General features: G+C 34.9%; 1 protein-coding gene and 1 non-coding gene across 2 annotated transcripts; one reads left to right on the top strand and one right to left on the bottom strand.

The window, feature by feature from the left end:
• Positions 1–3,633: 3,633 nt before the first annotated feature.
• LOC112702948 (ALA-interacting subunit 3) lies at positions 3,634–8,815 on the top strand. The gene is made up of 8 exons (XM_025754188.2): positions 3,634–4,153; positions 4,886–4,944; positions 5,063–5,137; positions 5,222–5,338; positions 5,469–5,539; positions 6,182–6,479; positions 7,518–7,807; positions 8,494–8,815. The coding sequence occupies exons 1-8, from the start codon at positions 4,078–4,080 to the stop codon at positions 8,546–8,548; spliced, it is 1,041 nt and encodes a 346-aa protein (XP_025609973.1). The 5' UTR covers positions 3,634–4,077; the 3' UTR covers positions 8,549–8,815.
• Positions 8,816–14,129: 5,314 nt separating this feature from the next.
• Positions 14,130–14,213, bottom strand: LOC112704343 (small nucleolar RNA snoR116). Its single transcript, XR_003154974.1, has one exon. It is a non-coding gene; the product is annotated as a small nucleolar RNA snoR116 (small nucleolar RNA).
• Positions 14,214–17,349: the final 3,136 nt, after the last annotated feature.

Below are 17,349 nucleotides of genomic sequence, written 5' to 3'. Positions count from 1 at the left end.
TTGCTGCTATAGATAAGTTGAGGTTGAGAATTTCCTCTCATGTTATAGTGAGCAAGTGGGATTGAGGATTCCCTCTCTTATTACATTGAGAAATTAAAATGGAAAAGGTTGAGAATTTTCTTCGATTCAATTTCTGGCTGTGGTATGAACGAGTTAGTTTGAAGATTCCTTATCGTTATATCACAGTCTCTCTCTGATTGGAAGGTTGTGGATTTCGTTCGTTTTGAGAGACAATATCCGGGTTAGCTACCGGATGTGTCGGATTCTGACAGTTTAACCGACACGTGAGCTCATGGCCAGTAGGACAGATATGCATAATTTATATTTTTGTGTATTGAGTGTGCATCTTGTATTTGTCTTGTCTTGTTAAATAATTGTATCTATATGCTATTTGAACTAATTACTTTATCTGTTCTCTCTGTTTGTGTATTCTTTGGGATAAAATCTGCAATAGATTAAAAAAATATAATTCAATCAACAAGAATAAAATACTTAATTTAACATGAAGTTTAGAAAAAATTAATTAACAAGAACATATTATCAAAAATAAACAAGAATAACACAAAATTTAAAACAAAGTTTAACAAAACAAGAACAAATCCATCCAGAACAACACAAAATTAAACAAAACAAATAAAAACATACCGAGAAGAGGAAGTGGCAGCGGCGTCACCGAAAAGAGGATGTCGCAACAGGGTCACTCAGAAGAGGAGGTGGCGGACGGACTGTAACGATGAGAGTGAGTGAGTGAGATACAAATACGAAAGAGGGGTTTCTTTTTTGGGTTAGGGTTTGTGTTTGTGGGGACTGGGGTGTGTGTGCAGCGCTGCTAAGTGCTAAGGATATTATTATTATTATTATTATTATTATTATTATTATTATTATTATTATTATTTACACAATATGCGGTTCGATACGGTTGTGCATAGTAAAATCGCAAATCAAATTGAACCACAATAAAATTGATCCAAAACCAAAAGACATTTAAAATTGAACGGTTTATTTTGGTTTTTGGTTTAAATTGGTACGGTTTTTCCATTTTTTGAATCGGTTTGAATATAAATACCCCTACTAATACCGTTTAAGGTAAATAAAGAACCGACACAAATAGGTCAAACTCGATAAAAACCAAACCAATCGAACTATTTGTATATTGCATGTTCGTTTAGTGCTCTGCCATTCCGTAAGTCCACCGTGTTCCAGCGTTTATGATTTTGGATCTTTTTATCAAAATGAAATGAATGGAGTTCAAACCCCTTTTCTTAGGAATTCTAGCATGCATGAACAACCACCAAGCTATTATGTTTCTTATTAATATATACACAAATTATAATGCATATAGAAAATTTTCATCAAATAGTTTACTTTTTTAATTTATTTTAATTTTAATTATAAAAATACAAATTAAAAATAATTACTCTAATATAAAATAAAATTTTATATAATTATTTAGTAATAATCGAATTATAACTTGTTAATTATAATTTGTTAAAACTTGATTATTCTTAAAATTTAGTGAAGATATATATTTTAAATTTTAATTTTAAATTGAGGTAAATACCAAATCGGTACCTGAAAGATTTTGGCGCTGACAAAATGATACCTAACTTTTGTTATTAACAAAATAATCCCTAAAAAATTTTAAAATTTGACAAGCGTGTCTCCGAGCTCGCTGGAGCAAATCTCCGGCAAGCAAGATCCTGACATGGCCACCATATTTTGATGACCTGGCAAATCACCCCCCAAACCCTAATCCCTCCCTCCCATCGCAGCCCCTCTTTTCTCTCCCTCCCCATCGCAGCCCCCAACGCCACTCTCCCCTTCTCTTTTCCTCACCATCGCAGCCCCCTTCCCTCTCCTTCCTTCTCATATCATCTCATCTCATCTCATCTCATTTCTAGAACGAAGAAGAACAAAAATTTGATACCTCAAAATCTCATCCCTTCAAAGCAATCACAAACCAAAACGAGAATCTGAGAAAAAGAAGAAGAAAGAATAATGGATCTAGCACCAGAGGAGTTGCAATTCCTAAACATCCCAAAAATTTTGAGAGAATCAATCTCAATTCTAAAGAGATCACCGAGGACGTTCTACCTCATAACCCTAACCCTAATTTTTCCTCCCTCATTCGCAATCCTCGCACACTCACTCTTCACACACCCACTCCTCGCTCAGTTTCAGAACCCTTATTAGGACTCTTCCCAAGCTAACCATGAATGGACTCTTCTCCTCACAATACAGTTCTGCTACCTTCTCTTCCTCTTCGCCTTCTCTCTCATCTCCACTACCGCCGTCGTCTTCATCGTCGCTTCCCATATACCAACAAAGTTGTTTCCTTTTCCTCTAATGTCTTTGCAATTCCCAAAGTCTTCAAGCGTTTGTTCATCACTTATATCTGGGTCACACTTTTGATGTTCATCTATAATTTTGTCTTCATGATTTCCTTGGTTTTGCTTATTATAGCAATTAATATCCTTCTCTTCCTCTTTTGTTTTTTGCTGTTATTGTAGGTGTGTTTGTCATTGTGAATTTGGTGGAATTGTGAATTTGTTCATCTACTATGTTGGTGCAGAGTGTATGTGCCCCTCAAGAGCAGCATTCAAATGGAGAATCTGGATGTATGATCAAAGAGAAAGAAATTTGGGGGGTTTGTAACTAAATTTTTTTTCTTCTTTTTTTAATGTAATTGATGGAATAGTATAATACATTTGGAAAGAAATACAAATGGTATTGGTAGATTGTAATTTGAATTGTGATATTGTGTTTTATTATGCGTGCTTCTATTTGTATCTTTATATGATCTACGATGAAAAGGAGAGGGAAGAAGGCTACGATGGGGAGGGAAAGGGAAGGGAGAGTGTGTGTTGAGGGGCTGCGATGGGAAGGGAGAGGAAAAGGGGCTGCGATGGGGAGGGAGGGGGAGGGGGTTGCGTTGGGTAGGGGGTGGGCTGCGATAGAGAAGGAGATGGAGGGGGAGTCTGCGTTGGGGAGAGAAGGATTAGGGTTTAGGGATGGTTTGCCAGGTCACCAAAATACAGTGGCCATGTCAGCATTGTGCTTGCCGGAGATTTGCTCCGGCGAGATTGGGGACACGCTTGTCAAATTTTAAAATCTTTTAAGGACTATTTTGTCAATAACAAAAGTCAGATACCATTTTGTCAGCGCCAAAATCTTTCGGATACCGATTTGGTATTTACCTCTTTTAAATTTTTAAATATTTTATATTTTTATTTACGTAAAACCGAATTAACTTATTCAATTAGTAACCTACCAGTTGAACTAATAAACTAATAAACTAATAGTTTAATTGATTTAATTACTAATTTAGTTATGACAACTATGCCAAAATCTAAACTCATAAATGAAAAAAAAATATTACATATAACATTTAGTCTTACACACATATATAGAAATTAATATCAATGTATATGCTATTAATATATATACATATATAATTTATTAATATAAATATTATATAAATATTAATTATGTATGATTAATAATTATATTAGAATAATTAATAATTAGTATGAATACAATTATTAACAATTAGTAAAGAAGTTACTTTTTTAATTTTTGAGAAAAAAAAAAGGCATGCATATTGACAACAAAACACGTCGCCTATTTATAACAATGATATTATGCTATTTGCTATTAAGGTCGTTGGGCTTTTCTAGAAAGTTTTACTTCTTAAAAAAAATTAAGACAAGACTTTCCCATCATATTTGATTATTGAAGGCGTGTGCAACTGATAAAACTCCTCAGTTGTATCGTTGAAGTCTTCTCGTATTTCCTTTTGAGTTTTGACTCTTCCTCCCTTGGCGGCACCCTTCTTCTTCTTCTTCTTCTTCACTTTCTTCTCTGTTTCCTCTTCCATTTCACGCGTTCTTCTACGACCCTTACCATCGTTTTATTAAAGCCAGAAACGAAAAGCTGATCCCTCTGTTCTCCTCCGCAATCAATCAATCAATCGCGCGCTTTTCCCCCAATTTCCTGTTCCGAGGGTTTTTCACTTTCAATTCAATTGAATCCCTAAAAAGGTCTTGTCTTTGACCGATTCCGATTCTCATTCGGGAAATGTCATCTTCGAGCGCAGCGGCTTTTGGATCCGCTGATTCCACAGCTGCAAGAAGAAACACCAAGCGACCTAAGTGTAGTTTTACTCTTCTCTTTCCTCAATCTTCGTTTTACTTCTTTCCTTTTACCCATTTTCAGCTAAATTTTCAGTGACACTTGTTTTTTTATTTCCTTGTTGAAATTGTTGGTTTATCATGCAAATATATCTTTTTTTTTGTTATAAAATAAGAAGAAAATTTTGGGGTTTTTTAAATTGTGTACGTTGGGTAGGGAATGGATACTGGGTTAGTGGGCTTTCTTGTGGTTGCGGTTCATTTCTGAAGGGTTTGTATGTGTTGTTTGGTGGTTTTCCTGTGTTAAAATTTAGTTCAAAATAATACCTACAGAGTTAGTTATCTCTTGTAGTAGTTGTTTCTATGAAATTTAATGGTTTATATGAAGGTGATAAATTTTGATGCACTGTCATCCATCAAACCTTATACTGTTATATGAGGGAGAGGCAAATCCTTAGGCTGATATGGCAATATATGATCAAATGTTTGTCTTTTACATTAATAGAGGATCAAAATTAAATCTAAACAGAAATATAGACCTGATTTTTTGAAAAAGTTGTTTCCAGAGTTGGTATTTCTGTTGACTAGTGTTTTTCATGCTTGTTCGTCCTTGTTTTGGCTTAATCAAGGAGTTCTATGCAGTTTCGTAGTTGGTCTTTTCTGATTTAGTGAATTGCTTTTGTGGTTTGTCCCTTTGGGTACTGGCAGAAGACTAAACTGACAACATTTCTCTGTGGAAATTTAATATCTTACAGATTCGAAGTTTACGCAGCAAGAACTTCCTGCTTGCAAGCCGATTCTTACGCCACGAGCTGTAAGACTACCTGTTTCGTGTTTACACATTGCTAGCCTCATGATTATATGTGTAAATGTACATGCATCTCAAGCCACTATTTATTTTGTAGAAACTTAATTTAAGCTCTCCCCTGCAGGTTATTTCCGTATTCTTGCTTGTTAGTGTTGTATTTGTTCCAGTTGGAGTTGCTTCGCTACTTGCTTCACGAAAGGTTTGATTGAATGATATAATGTTTTTAATGTATTCTGAAGTTGTATCTTCATGGTACTTACCTTCCTTTCCTTGGATTTATTAGGTTGTTGAAATTATTCATAGGTATGATGCAGAGTGCATACCGCAGTCAAATTCTTCAGACAAGGTAGCCTACATTCAGAATCCTTCTGCAGATAAAACATGCAACATAACACTAAATGTAAGTCTCCATGACACCAATTTGTCTTATTCATTTCTTATTATTATTGTTTGTATGTTCCCATTATTGATAATTAACTGAGTTCTTATCATGCTGATATCATCTTTCTTAAACTTTGCTCTTATAAAAGGTTCACAAGCATATGAAATCACCTATTCATGTTTACTACCAGCTTGACAACTTCTACCAGAATCATCGTCGGTAATATTAATAATCATTTTTCCTTTATGCTTATTGCTCATATCTTGGTTTGTTTTCAAGTATTATCTGTGCCACAGGTCACATATGCAATTGTAGGAACTATGGGTAGCATTTTGGTCATTGTCAAATAGCAATACAATTTAAACATTTACTTCATACTAATAGAATTTAGTTGTCTGCCCTAAGTTATAAGAGGTATAAGTCTACATGTGCACAATAAAGTTATAATGAAAGAACAAATGGTTTGACAACTGGTATGAAGTTCATGTACCAGCTATATTCTTTGTCACCAAAGAAATTATTCTTTAATTAGAAAAAAAAGGTACATGCTATTATTTAACTGACTGAAATATTCTTTTACGGTAAGAAAGTGTTATCATAGATTGTTTGATTGTAACTTGGATTCTGTTATCCATCTCTTGGAACTTTGGAGAACTATTGGAGATAACATATAATTTTTCATATGGGATGGGATTTTAGGAGGGATTGCTACTTGTACCTTCATATTTCATGCATTCATCTTATCTCTTCATTTGTTTCTGTTTGGTTTTTTTGTCTCGGTGGTTAATTTTATTTAATGCATACAGTTTATTATGCAGGATTGTTTATTACAAATAATTATCATGTTTCTCTATAATTCAGGTATGTTAAGAGCCGAAATGATGAGCAGTTGAGAGATAGCGAGAAATGGGACTCAACAAGTGGTTGTAAGCCGGAAGATATGGCAAATGGAAAGCCAATTGTACCTTGTGGTCTTATAGCTTGGAGTTTATTCAATGACACATACATCTTCTCCCGTAACAACAAAAATTTGACAGTGAACAAGAAAGGCATTTCCTGGAAGAGTGATAGGGATCATAAATTTGGAAAAGATGTTTTTCCTAAAAATTTCCAGAATGGTTCTATTATTGGTGGTGCACGGCTCAATGATTCCATACCAGTAAGTATTTATGTGAAGTCATGTTTCGATTGAATTAAGCATACACACACTCAAATACAAACACAAACATGCACATATTATCCATGTAATATAGAGGCTGTTTTGAACTTTTGATGGGTTTTGAGTTATGGCATTGTCTATCACTGCATGTGCTTTTGTGTTAAACTTGCATCTTTACTTTTGCATCCACAAAGAGGATTGTCTTTGATAAATATTTCTCTCCAAAATATATAAATTGAGTTCCATAAGCATTTATAATTAATATTTATACATATTACATTCACTTTAAAACTACACATCAACTGCTGTAAACCACCAAAACATTTATTGTCTCTGAATTTAAGTTTATTTTTTCAACAAATAAATTAAAGAGAAAATTCCCAAAAATGGTCTTTAAGGAACTTTGCATTGGACTAATTTGTCTTTTTATTTTTATTAGGGACAAATATGTTTGATTCTTAAAAGTTTAGGGATTAACTCCTGTCGTTTTTTCAGGCGCTTATTTGTCCAATGCAAAATTCTTTTAAGGATCATTCTGGGGTTTACTCTAAATAATAATTGATTTTAAAATTTACACAACTTTTTAAAAAAATTATGGATAGTATATTGATGATACAATTACAACTAATTTACTGTTAATATTAGTTCTACCAATCCTGCTATTCCACAATTTTTAATTTATTTCGTTAAAATCGAACAAGGTTTAATACAAATTTGGTAAATTATAACCACGAAATATGCAATAAGCCGCTGAAGAGGTTGAATATAGTTATAATATTTGCAGTTATATTGTTCTGTTGTTATCCTTAAAATTGTATCACTTGAGTAACGCAACCCCATATATAGTTGTATACATTGTAGATTGTCGTTGGAGTTGTGTTGCCACACCGCTCAAATCTGTATTTCAGACTTAATATACTTCTCTTTCATTTCAGTAACTATTATATTCTAATTGTCATCTTATGTAAGTTTGCTGTTAGCAATAACTATCAGTGCATGTATGAGATATATGGCTCACCCTTGTTCTTTTATGAGCAGCTGAGTCAGCAGGAGGATCTTATTGTTTGGATGCGAACTGCTGCACTTCCAACTTTCAGGAAGTTGTATGGCAAGATAGAGGTGGATCTGAATGAAGGTGATACAATTAGTGTGATACTGAAAAATAACTACAACACTTACAGCTTTAGTGGCAAGAAAAAGCTTGTACTGTCAACCACCGGTTGGTTGGGTGGGAAGAATGACTTCCTTGGCATTGCTTATCTCACTGTTGGAGGATTGTGCTTCTTTTTGGCTATGGCCTTCACCATTATCTACTTTGTCAAGCCAAGGTAATATTTGAATTTCTCAGCTGCTTTTAGCCATGGAATTAAAGTTACTTTCAAGAAAGGGTTGTTTATGGGGTGACATGGGCTTTCTTATTTTCTTGCTTGATTTCTTACACATGTTTTCGCCAAAATGATGTTAGATGCATCTGATCATTGCATGCGATAGTGTTTCACAAATCCCTGGTAATGCATTTGTCTAGTGGCTCCCTACTGACAGATGCAGAATATTACTATTAGGTTTTAGCATTCAACTTCAACCACTTTCTTCTAATACTGTAACTGGTGAATACATGGAACCTATATAATGTTTTAGTGACTTGTATGGTAAGGTGTTGCAAATTTTCTGCACTTTCTATTTTCTTCTATGGGAATAAGACCTCTGACTTGTGGAAAGAAAGGAAGAAAAATTCATCATTTCCAGTCCGCAGAAGGAAAAACCTCGTGATTAGTGATGAAAAAACACTGTTTAAAAGTTGTATTAATTAAAAAGTCGTCCGGTCTATTAAAATGCCCTGACAATTTTGCACGATTAATTCCTTGTTCAGTTGTTTCATCTACTTGGGTATGTATCCGTTGTACAAGTCAAAATTCATACCCGTTAGCTTTTTAGTTATTTATTAGATTAGATAAATTAAAGTGCAGTTTTAATTTTTGAATGTTGACCCTAACCTATGTATCTGCATATGTAGGCAACTTGGAGATCCATCGTATTTGTCATGGAATAGGAACCCAGGAGGGCACTGAGATTAAAGAACTAGTTATGCCGAATGATGCTTTGTTTTCATCCAAGAATGCAAAGATTTGTTATTAATACTGTAGTGCTTGTAATTTTTGTACATCTGTTACTAATTAATAGTGCAGCACTTGTTGAGTTAGGTATTGGTGCCACTCAAACTGAAGCCAAAATGTGTTATTTTATTATTTTATTTGTGGTGGTGTGTATCAAAATTGAAATATCATGCTCCCTAGCTAAATAGGGTCCAATATACTTGCTAGTTGATTTGCGTACAACTATACTTTACACCTGGCCGTCTAGGTCATATTGCTCTACTAGCGTTTTTTCGAAGAGTTCCTACCCCGTTTCGGTCAATGTTTGACTTTTGTCAAATTTTTTTTATTTTTTTTTAATTCGTTGTGAGAGTTTTTTTATGGAACTGTTGAGGTTTAGGAAAATCTTTGACAGTTTAAAACTTTAAAGGGATGTGTCAAACTTATTCTCTTGAAATTGTGTTTATATATGAAATAAAAAATTAATTTCATCTGATGAAAAGTAAGTTGAAATTTTGTCGGATTGGAGGATTGTTAGTCTAATGGATATAGTTGGTGGATTAGCTTTAGCACGTAAGGAGGGTATAACAGTTGAGATTCTTGTTAAAAAAGTTTAATAAGTTCTTAGGAGTTTATTGGGGTATATTTAAAGAATTTGGTTCCTCTAAATTGTGAATTTTTACTTTAGAAGGTAAAGTATAATCTTCTATTATTGAATGGTTTCTCTTTTATATTTACTTTTGGTCCCACTTATGAAATAGATGGTGAAAGATCACACTTTATTCTCTAAAGTGAAATTTAAAATTTAGAGAATCCAAATCCATGTTTAAATAGTTTGGATGGGATTCGATCTATCCAATATATAGAACTTTTTTCTTTTGTACGTTATCTTGGAAAGGTTGTAATTATGGGTGATTTTAATGCTATAATGAGTTTCGATAAGAAGGAATGAGGGGGGATTAAAATCAGCTTCATCTATTTCTGAATTTATGAATTTTATTGATGGTGGTGGATTGAAAGACTTGGGTATGATTGGGAGAAAGTTTACTTGAACTAATAGGCAATGAGGGCAGGATAAGATTAAGGAGCGACTTGACCGTACACTTGCAAACGGTAAGCGGATGGATTATTTTCCGCGGGTCTTGCTGTCTTGGCTTGCAGAAAATGATTCAGATCATGGGTCTATCCTCCTTGATACAAATCCGGAATCTAAACAGAGGTTTAAGTTTTAGGGGAGGTACGGGTAATTATCACTAAAGCTTGGAAGAAATGGGTGGATGGTTCAACAATGTTTGTTTTGGCTCAAAAATTAAAGTATTGTGGGCACCGTATTGTTCAATGGCAGCAACATAACAAATTTAATTCGAAGAAGAACATTGATGAACTCACATCTCAGCTTGAAATCCTCAAAGAGGAGGATATTACAGGAGGAGAACAGATTCAAGTCTTGGAAAATAAACTTGAGGATGCTTACTCTAGGGTAGAAAACTATTAGAAGTAGAAATCTCGTGTAAAGTGACTAAAAGAAGGGGACAAAAATACAAATTTCTTTCACTAATCATTCCAATCCAGAATGTAGAGAAATAAAATTTAGAAACTGAAAAAGAATGATGCTGCCATCCATGAGAAAATTGCACAAGTAGCTAAAACATACTTCAAGGATATCTTCATATTAATTGACCAAGCTAATGTAGCACATGCATTTGAAGATTTTGAAACTAAAAATTCAGCAACCATGAACAGAAAATTAACTAGACCGGTTAGTTTTGATGAGGTAAAACGTGCGATCTTTAGTGTTCACCCTCAGAGCGCTCCTGGTAATGATGGATTTATGACTAAATTCTTTCAATTCTATTGGAGTTTAATAGGGGAGAACGTTTTCAAGGTTGTCTGCAGTTTCTTTATCAGTGATAGACTACTCAAGAGCTTAAACCATACACAAATTTGTCTCATTCCTAAAATTCCTGATGCAAAGGATATGACACAGGTTAGACCCATCAACCTTTCCTCAATTGTGTATAAAATTATTTCTAAAGTACTAGTCCATCGGTTATAAGAATTTATGACTTCGTTGATTAGCCCTAATCAGAGTGCCTCTATTAAGGGTAGATTGATTTTAGACAATGTCTTAATCACTCATGAATTTATGCACTATCTAAAGACAAAGAAGAAGGGTCTATCGACTAAAATGGCTATTCAATTGGAATGAGCAAAGCCTATGATCATATTGAGTGGCATTTTTTTTGGTTCATTTTGGAGAAACTGGGATTTGAATTTAGGTGGATTGGTTGGATACAACAGGTGGTGACTATAATTTCTTACTCTGTCGTTGTTGAAGGTCAACCTTTTGGCTTTTTTAAACCAAATAGAAGTATCCATAAAGGAGACCCTCTATCTCCCTATTTTTTTCTTTTCTGTGCAAAAGAATTATTCTTTTTGCTAAACAAGGCAGAGAAAAACGGTCTCATTGAAGGTATTCAGATCAACTGAAGATGTCCTACTATTAATCATTTATTGTTTGCGGATGACTCAATATTTTTTTGCAAAGCATCAGAAAATAGTTGTGAAAATATTCTCAGTTTTCTTCAGTCATACGAGGGATTCAGTGACCAAAAAGTTAATTTGCATAAATAAGCTCTATTCTTTAGTAATAATACTTCTCCCGCTGCTCGATTACAACTGGCTTGAAAATTGAAAATTATTCATATTAGTGCACATGATAAATATTTGGGTCTTTCATCTACAGTCCAAAAATAAAAAAATGCCACATTTAGAGAAATAAAGGACAAGGTGAGGAAGCAAGTTGAAGAGTGGTAAAGAAAACTTCTCTCCTATGCAGGCATTCTAATAAAAACTATTGGGGAGGCTATCCCAATTTATTCATTATCATGTTTTCGTCTTCCTGACACTTTAATTAGGGAGATTCACAACATACTCTTCCAATTTTGGTGGGGTCAAAAAGGTATAGAGCGAAAAATGGCATGGATTTTGGGATACTATGACAAGACCGAAATTAGAAGGTGGACTAGGTTTTAAGGACTTAAGAGCTCGGAATTTGGCGCTATAGCAAAAGCTAGGGGTGAACACAGATCGGATCGGATATAGCCAAAACTTCAATCCGATCCGCACTAAATCATCGGATCGGATATCAGATATATCCGCAAAACACAAAAATATTTTTAAAATCTTATTTTTATTAAAAAATATCAATTCTATTCTTTTAAATATGTTTACTTTTAAAATAATATTAAATATACTTTTCTTAAATAATAAATTAAAATAATACAATATATATGATAATTATTAGCTGAAATAAAATATAAAAAGAATATTTTACTTAGTTATTTCTTTCTTTTTGCGGATATGCAGATACCTACACAAAATCCTCAATCCGATCCGATTACTGTGCAGATCGAATCTGATCCAATCCGATAGCCTTGCGGATCGGATCCATATTCGTAATTTTCGGATTGGATTCGGATAAACATCACGGATATGCAGATTGGATCCGATCCATGAACACTCCTAAGCAAAACAATGTTGGAAAGTTGTCTCTCAGCCACAATTACTCCTATCTAAACTCCTTAAAGGTAAATATTTTCGATACAGTTCTAGAATGAATGCAGATATCGAAGCAGTACCTTTGTGGGGGTGGCGTAGTATATTGGAAGGGGCGTAAGGTTGTTGAAAAAGGGATGATTTGGTGAGTTGGTACTAGGTCCAGTATTCAAATCTTCAACGATCCTTACCTTGCTCCTCCACATCCTTGTGTTGTCCCTCCATCTGAAACTTCCAATATGCAAAATTAACCACTATTAATAGTCAAGAACTTAATACTTTCTAATAGTTTGTGGAATCAAACTTTAATTAGAAGCATTTTTTCTAAAGATACTAGTAAGCATGGGCTAGCAACAACAATTGGGGGTAGAGAAGATAGAATTTATTGGACCCTTAAGAAAATTGATTTGTATAAAGTGAGTATTGGGTACCGTATGACTTATAAGTTCTCACATCTTCTCATTGAATTTTGTCCAGAGACTATGAGATAACTAACTCTGTGGTAGAACTGTGGTAATTGAAAATCTCAGCAAATATTAAAATTTTTCTCTTAAGGGACTTCGATGAAAAGTTTCCAGTGCTACAAAAGTTTTATGATCGCATCATATCGATTCAACCCACATGTCGAAGATGCTTATAATTCCGAGAACAATCAATCATTGCATCTTCCAAGGTGAGAAATCAAAGGAGATTTGGTCAAAAATGGGTTTACTAACTGCTAGAAGGGGCATCGAAGACTTGAATTTTTATGTTGAGTGAAACTTGAGAATGGGAGTTTTGCGTATCCAACCTAATAGAAAATTATTGAAAATCTTTTGACAAGAGTTCTAAAATTTGTATCATTTTGATGTTGGCCAATTCTATAGAATTTTTCATTTGATGTTTACTGTTATATTTTTAAATTTAAAATTAATTATTTAACTTTTTTTAACAATTAACCAGTAACTTATATGACTTGTAATAGAACTTATGCTTGATAGAAACATTATTATCATCCTATATAGTTGACGGATGAGATAAAGCCGAAGCTGAGTTCGTTCATTAGATAAAGACGAAAAATGGCAAAAAAGAAAGCATTCATTCCCCTTTGATATCTTACGGTTACTAATTGGTGGAATACTAAGCAACCTGAAATTTCATAGAATTCAAGGAACTATTCCTCTTGGATGAAATGCTAAAGGAATACCCGGAACTACGTTCACAAAATCTTCGTACCAAAATATACAAAGAAACCATCCAATTGATCACGACGCACAACGAGGATCGTATCCATGCAATTTTGCATTTCTCGACAAACATACTTAGTTTTGTTATTCTAAGTGGTTATTCCAATCTGGATAATCAAGAACTTCTTATTCTTAACTCATGGGTTAACATATCAAACACCTTAACTCATGGGTTAACATATCAAACACCATTGATGTTTTGGGTTACCAAACTTGTTTCTAGCTGGATTCTTCTTGATTCTTCCTAAGAAGAAGAATAATCTAGGAGATATATATATATGATCTGTTTTAAGCAAAATTTTGAATATTAGAGAACAAAAATATAATCTGCTTGGTGTTTGAAGAATTTGAATTTCTATACCATGTGTCCATGTACTACTACTTATCAATTTTAGCACTAGTATGACTTTCTTAATTTCGAGCAAGTTGTTTTCTATTAATCTAAATAAAACCAAAAAATAATAAAAGAAGCTATGGTTTCAAATTCATTAAAATCACAGACCAAAACTTAGATTCGAAGAAAATATATAAAATATAAGAACATCTGAATGCATAAGCCTGAGAGAATTCGAGGGCCAATGCCAGAATCTCAGCTCCAAATCGTTATCGGCAACGTACAGCACCGAAATCGCCACAGAAGTAGGCGAATCAGAGACTCTAATTTGTTGCCTTATGCTGTCTTCTTCTTCCTAACCTCCTCAGTCTATATTAACATACAAAATAAACAAGAAAAAAAAAGTTCCAAGATTAAAGAAAAGAAGCTAATGATAAATAGGCTCAGAAAGTGATAGATGGCATCGAAAAGCTCAAATTGGCTTTCAGAGTTTGATGGTACATGAATTTAATCATCACAGCCTCATAATTGCAATTCATATCAGAAAACCTAATAGATGGAACTAAAAGTTATAAGAGACGATTGACAAAAAATGAAAGAGCAGGGATTCGCTTGAAATCAGAATAACTGAAGATGAGTAATAACCCATAGAACGAGGGGGATTAAATAGGTGAAGAGGTGGGTAGCTGCGTAGGAATCAAAAGGAAACCATGAGCGAAACCCTAGTTTTAAGTTGTTGGCTGAAATTACGATTTTATCCTATTAACATTTGGGCCTGAAAGTCCATACGGTATTAACGGATCTTTCATTAACAAAAACAATAAAATAGAGTAAATAAAAAAAAATATTGGCAACCAATTTGGATTGGTCGAATAGTCAGCTCACTCGTCCACTTAAGAACCAATAAATAATACTTCTCATTTTTCATCATTCATTCAAGAGTCAACATTCATAAATTCCAACTTCAAATATGCATTGTTCATTCATACATTCAGAAAACAAAAACAATGCAACCACATCAAAATAATTGACTATTCTTATTATATAACTAAAAGTTTATGTATCTCTCAAGTCTTTTTCAATTAAATATTTTTCTTTTAAGTAAGGTGAGAGATATATGAAACATTTTATAGCCTTAAGACATAGATGATCATGCAACAAGAACAAGAAAACATACAATAAAACATAATAGAAAACAGAAAAATAACATAAGAAAGGGAATTAAGAGAACGAATCTACCTTAGTGATGGCGGCTACTACTCCTCCTTGGGGATCCAATGTAGTACTTGATCTCTTCAATGTCACGCCCTTGTCTCTGTTGTTCTTCCCTCATGGCCCTTTGATCTTCTCTCATGGCCCTTTGGTCTTCTCTTATTTCATTGAGGATGTTGGAATGCTCTTGATGCTTCAACCTCAATTGCTCAATATTAGTGTTTAATTCTCCAAGAGAATTATGCAATTGATCCCAATAATTTTGAGGAGAAAAATGCATCCCTTGAGGTATCTCAGGGATCTCATGTTGAGGCGGTTGCACAGGCTCTTGTGCATGCTTTCTAGTTTGCTCCATCCTTTTCTTAGTGGTGGGCTTGTCCTCCTCAATGAAGATGTCTCCTTTTATGACAATTTTAGCTGAATTACATAGGTGACATATGAGATGAGGAAAAGCTAGACTTGTTTTGGTGGAAGGATTCTCATCTATCTTGTACAGTTCTTGAGGAATCACCTCATGTACTTCCACCCCACTTCCAATCATGATGCAATGGATCATGATGGCTCGTTCTATGGTCACTTCTGACCGATTGCTAGTAAGGATGATGGAGCGTTGGATGAACTCCAACCATCCTCTAGCCACGGGCTTGAGGTCAACCCTTCTCAGTTGAATGGGCTTGCCTTGTGAATCCCTTTTCCACTATGCTCCCTCCACACAGATGTCTGAGAGCACTTGATCTAATCTTTGAACAAAGTTGACTCTTCTAGAGTAAGGATGTGGGTCTCCTTACATTAAAGGTAAGTTGAACGCCAACCTCACACTTTCCGAGCTATAATCTAAGATTTTCCCTCAGGCATGGTGCTCCAATTCTTAGGATTTGGATTCACACTAATGTCATAGTTTTTTGTGACCCATGCATTAGCATAGAACTCTTGCACCATTAAGATCCCAACTTCTTGAATGGGGTTGGTTAGGACTTCCCAACCTCTTCTTTGGATCTCTCTTCGGATCTTTGGATACTCATTCTTCTTGAGCCTAAAAGGGACCTCAGGGATCACCTTCTTCTCTTCCACTACTTCATAGAAGTGGTCTTGGTGGGCTTTAGTGATGAATCTCTCTATCTCTCAGGATTCAGAGGTGGCAGCTATGGCCTTTCCTTTCTTTTTCTAGAGGATTCTCCAACCTTGGGTGCCATAAGTGGTAATGGAAAGCAAAAAACAACGCTTTTCCCACACCAAACTTAAAAGCTTTGCTCGTCATCGAGCAAAAATAAACAGAGTAGAAGAAGAAGAAAATAGAAGGAGATAGAGGAAGAAAGCAATTCAGCCAAGGGGGCTTTAGAGTGTATGAAGTGTGTGTGTATGAAGGGTTAGTAAAAGGGGGTATTTATAAGAGTGGGCTAGGTTAGGTTTCGGTCATGGGTGCGTTAAATGGGAGGAAAATTTGATTTTGAAGTGGGTGGGGGTTCATGGTAGTTATGATGGTTTTGGGAAAGTGATATGGATATGATTGGCCTATGGTTTATAAGGAAGAATGTATGGGGAAGTGTGAAAGTAAGAAGAAAGAAGTGGGATAGGTAAAGATACTATGGGACCCACTAGTCCTGAGAGGCTAGAGAATTCAAATTCCCTGCCCTCAGCATGGGCGTTGAACGCCCAGCACTTGCCTATGGCTGGCGTTTAATGCCAGCAAGGCTGCCATTTGGGGCGTTGAACGCCCTGGCTCTACCCATCGCTGGCGTTTAATGATGAGCAGATAATTTATACGCTTTTTGGTATTGTTTTTAGGTAGTTTTTAGTAGGATCTAGCTACTTTTTGGGATATTTTTATTAGTTTTTATGCAAAATTCACATTTCTGGACTTTACTATGAGTTTGTCTATTTTTCTGTGATTTCAGGTATTTTCTGGTTGAAATTGAGGGACTTGAGCAAAAATCTGACTTAAGCTGAAAAAGGACTGCTGATGTTGTTGGATTCTGACCTCCCTGCACTCGAAATGGATTTCTAGAGCTACAAAACTCCAAATGGCGCGCTCGCAACTGCTTTGGAAAGTAGACATCTAGGGCTTTCCAGCAGTATATAATGGTTCATACTTTGTTCGAGCTTAGACAACGCAAACTGACGTTCAACTCCAGTTCCATGCTGCATTCTGGAGTAAAACGCCAGAAACACGTCACAAACCAGAGTTAAATGCCAAAAATACATTACAACTTGGCGTTTAACCCCAAGAGAAGCCTCTGCACATGTAAAGCTCAAGCTTAGCCCAAGCACACACCAAAGTGGGCCCCAGAAGTGGACTTCTGCACTTAGACTTATTTCTGTAAACCCTAGTAACTAGTCTAGTATAAATAGGACTTTTTACTATTGTAATTTCATCTTGGAATATATCTTGGTATCTATCTTTGGACGTTTAGTTCTTAAACTTTGGAGGCTGTCATTCGGCCATGCCT

This window comes from Arachis hypogaea, chromosome 7, assembly GCF_003086295.3.
Source record: "Arachis hypogaea cultivar Tifrunner chromosome 7, arahy.Tifrunner.gnm2.J5K5, whole genome shotgun sequence".
NCBI classification, from domain to species: Eukaryota; Viridiplantae; Streptophyta; class Magnoliopsida; order Fabales; family Fabaceae; genus Arachis; species Arachis hypogaea.
The sequence above is the reverse complement of the archived record's forward strand: the minus strand, read 5'-3'. Positions and strand labels throughout refer to the sequence as shown.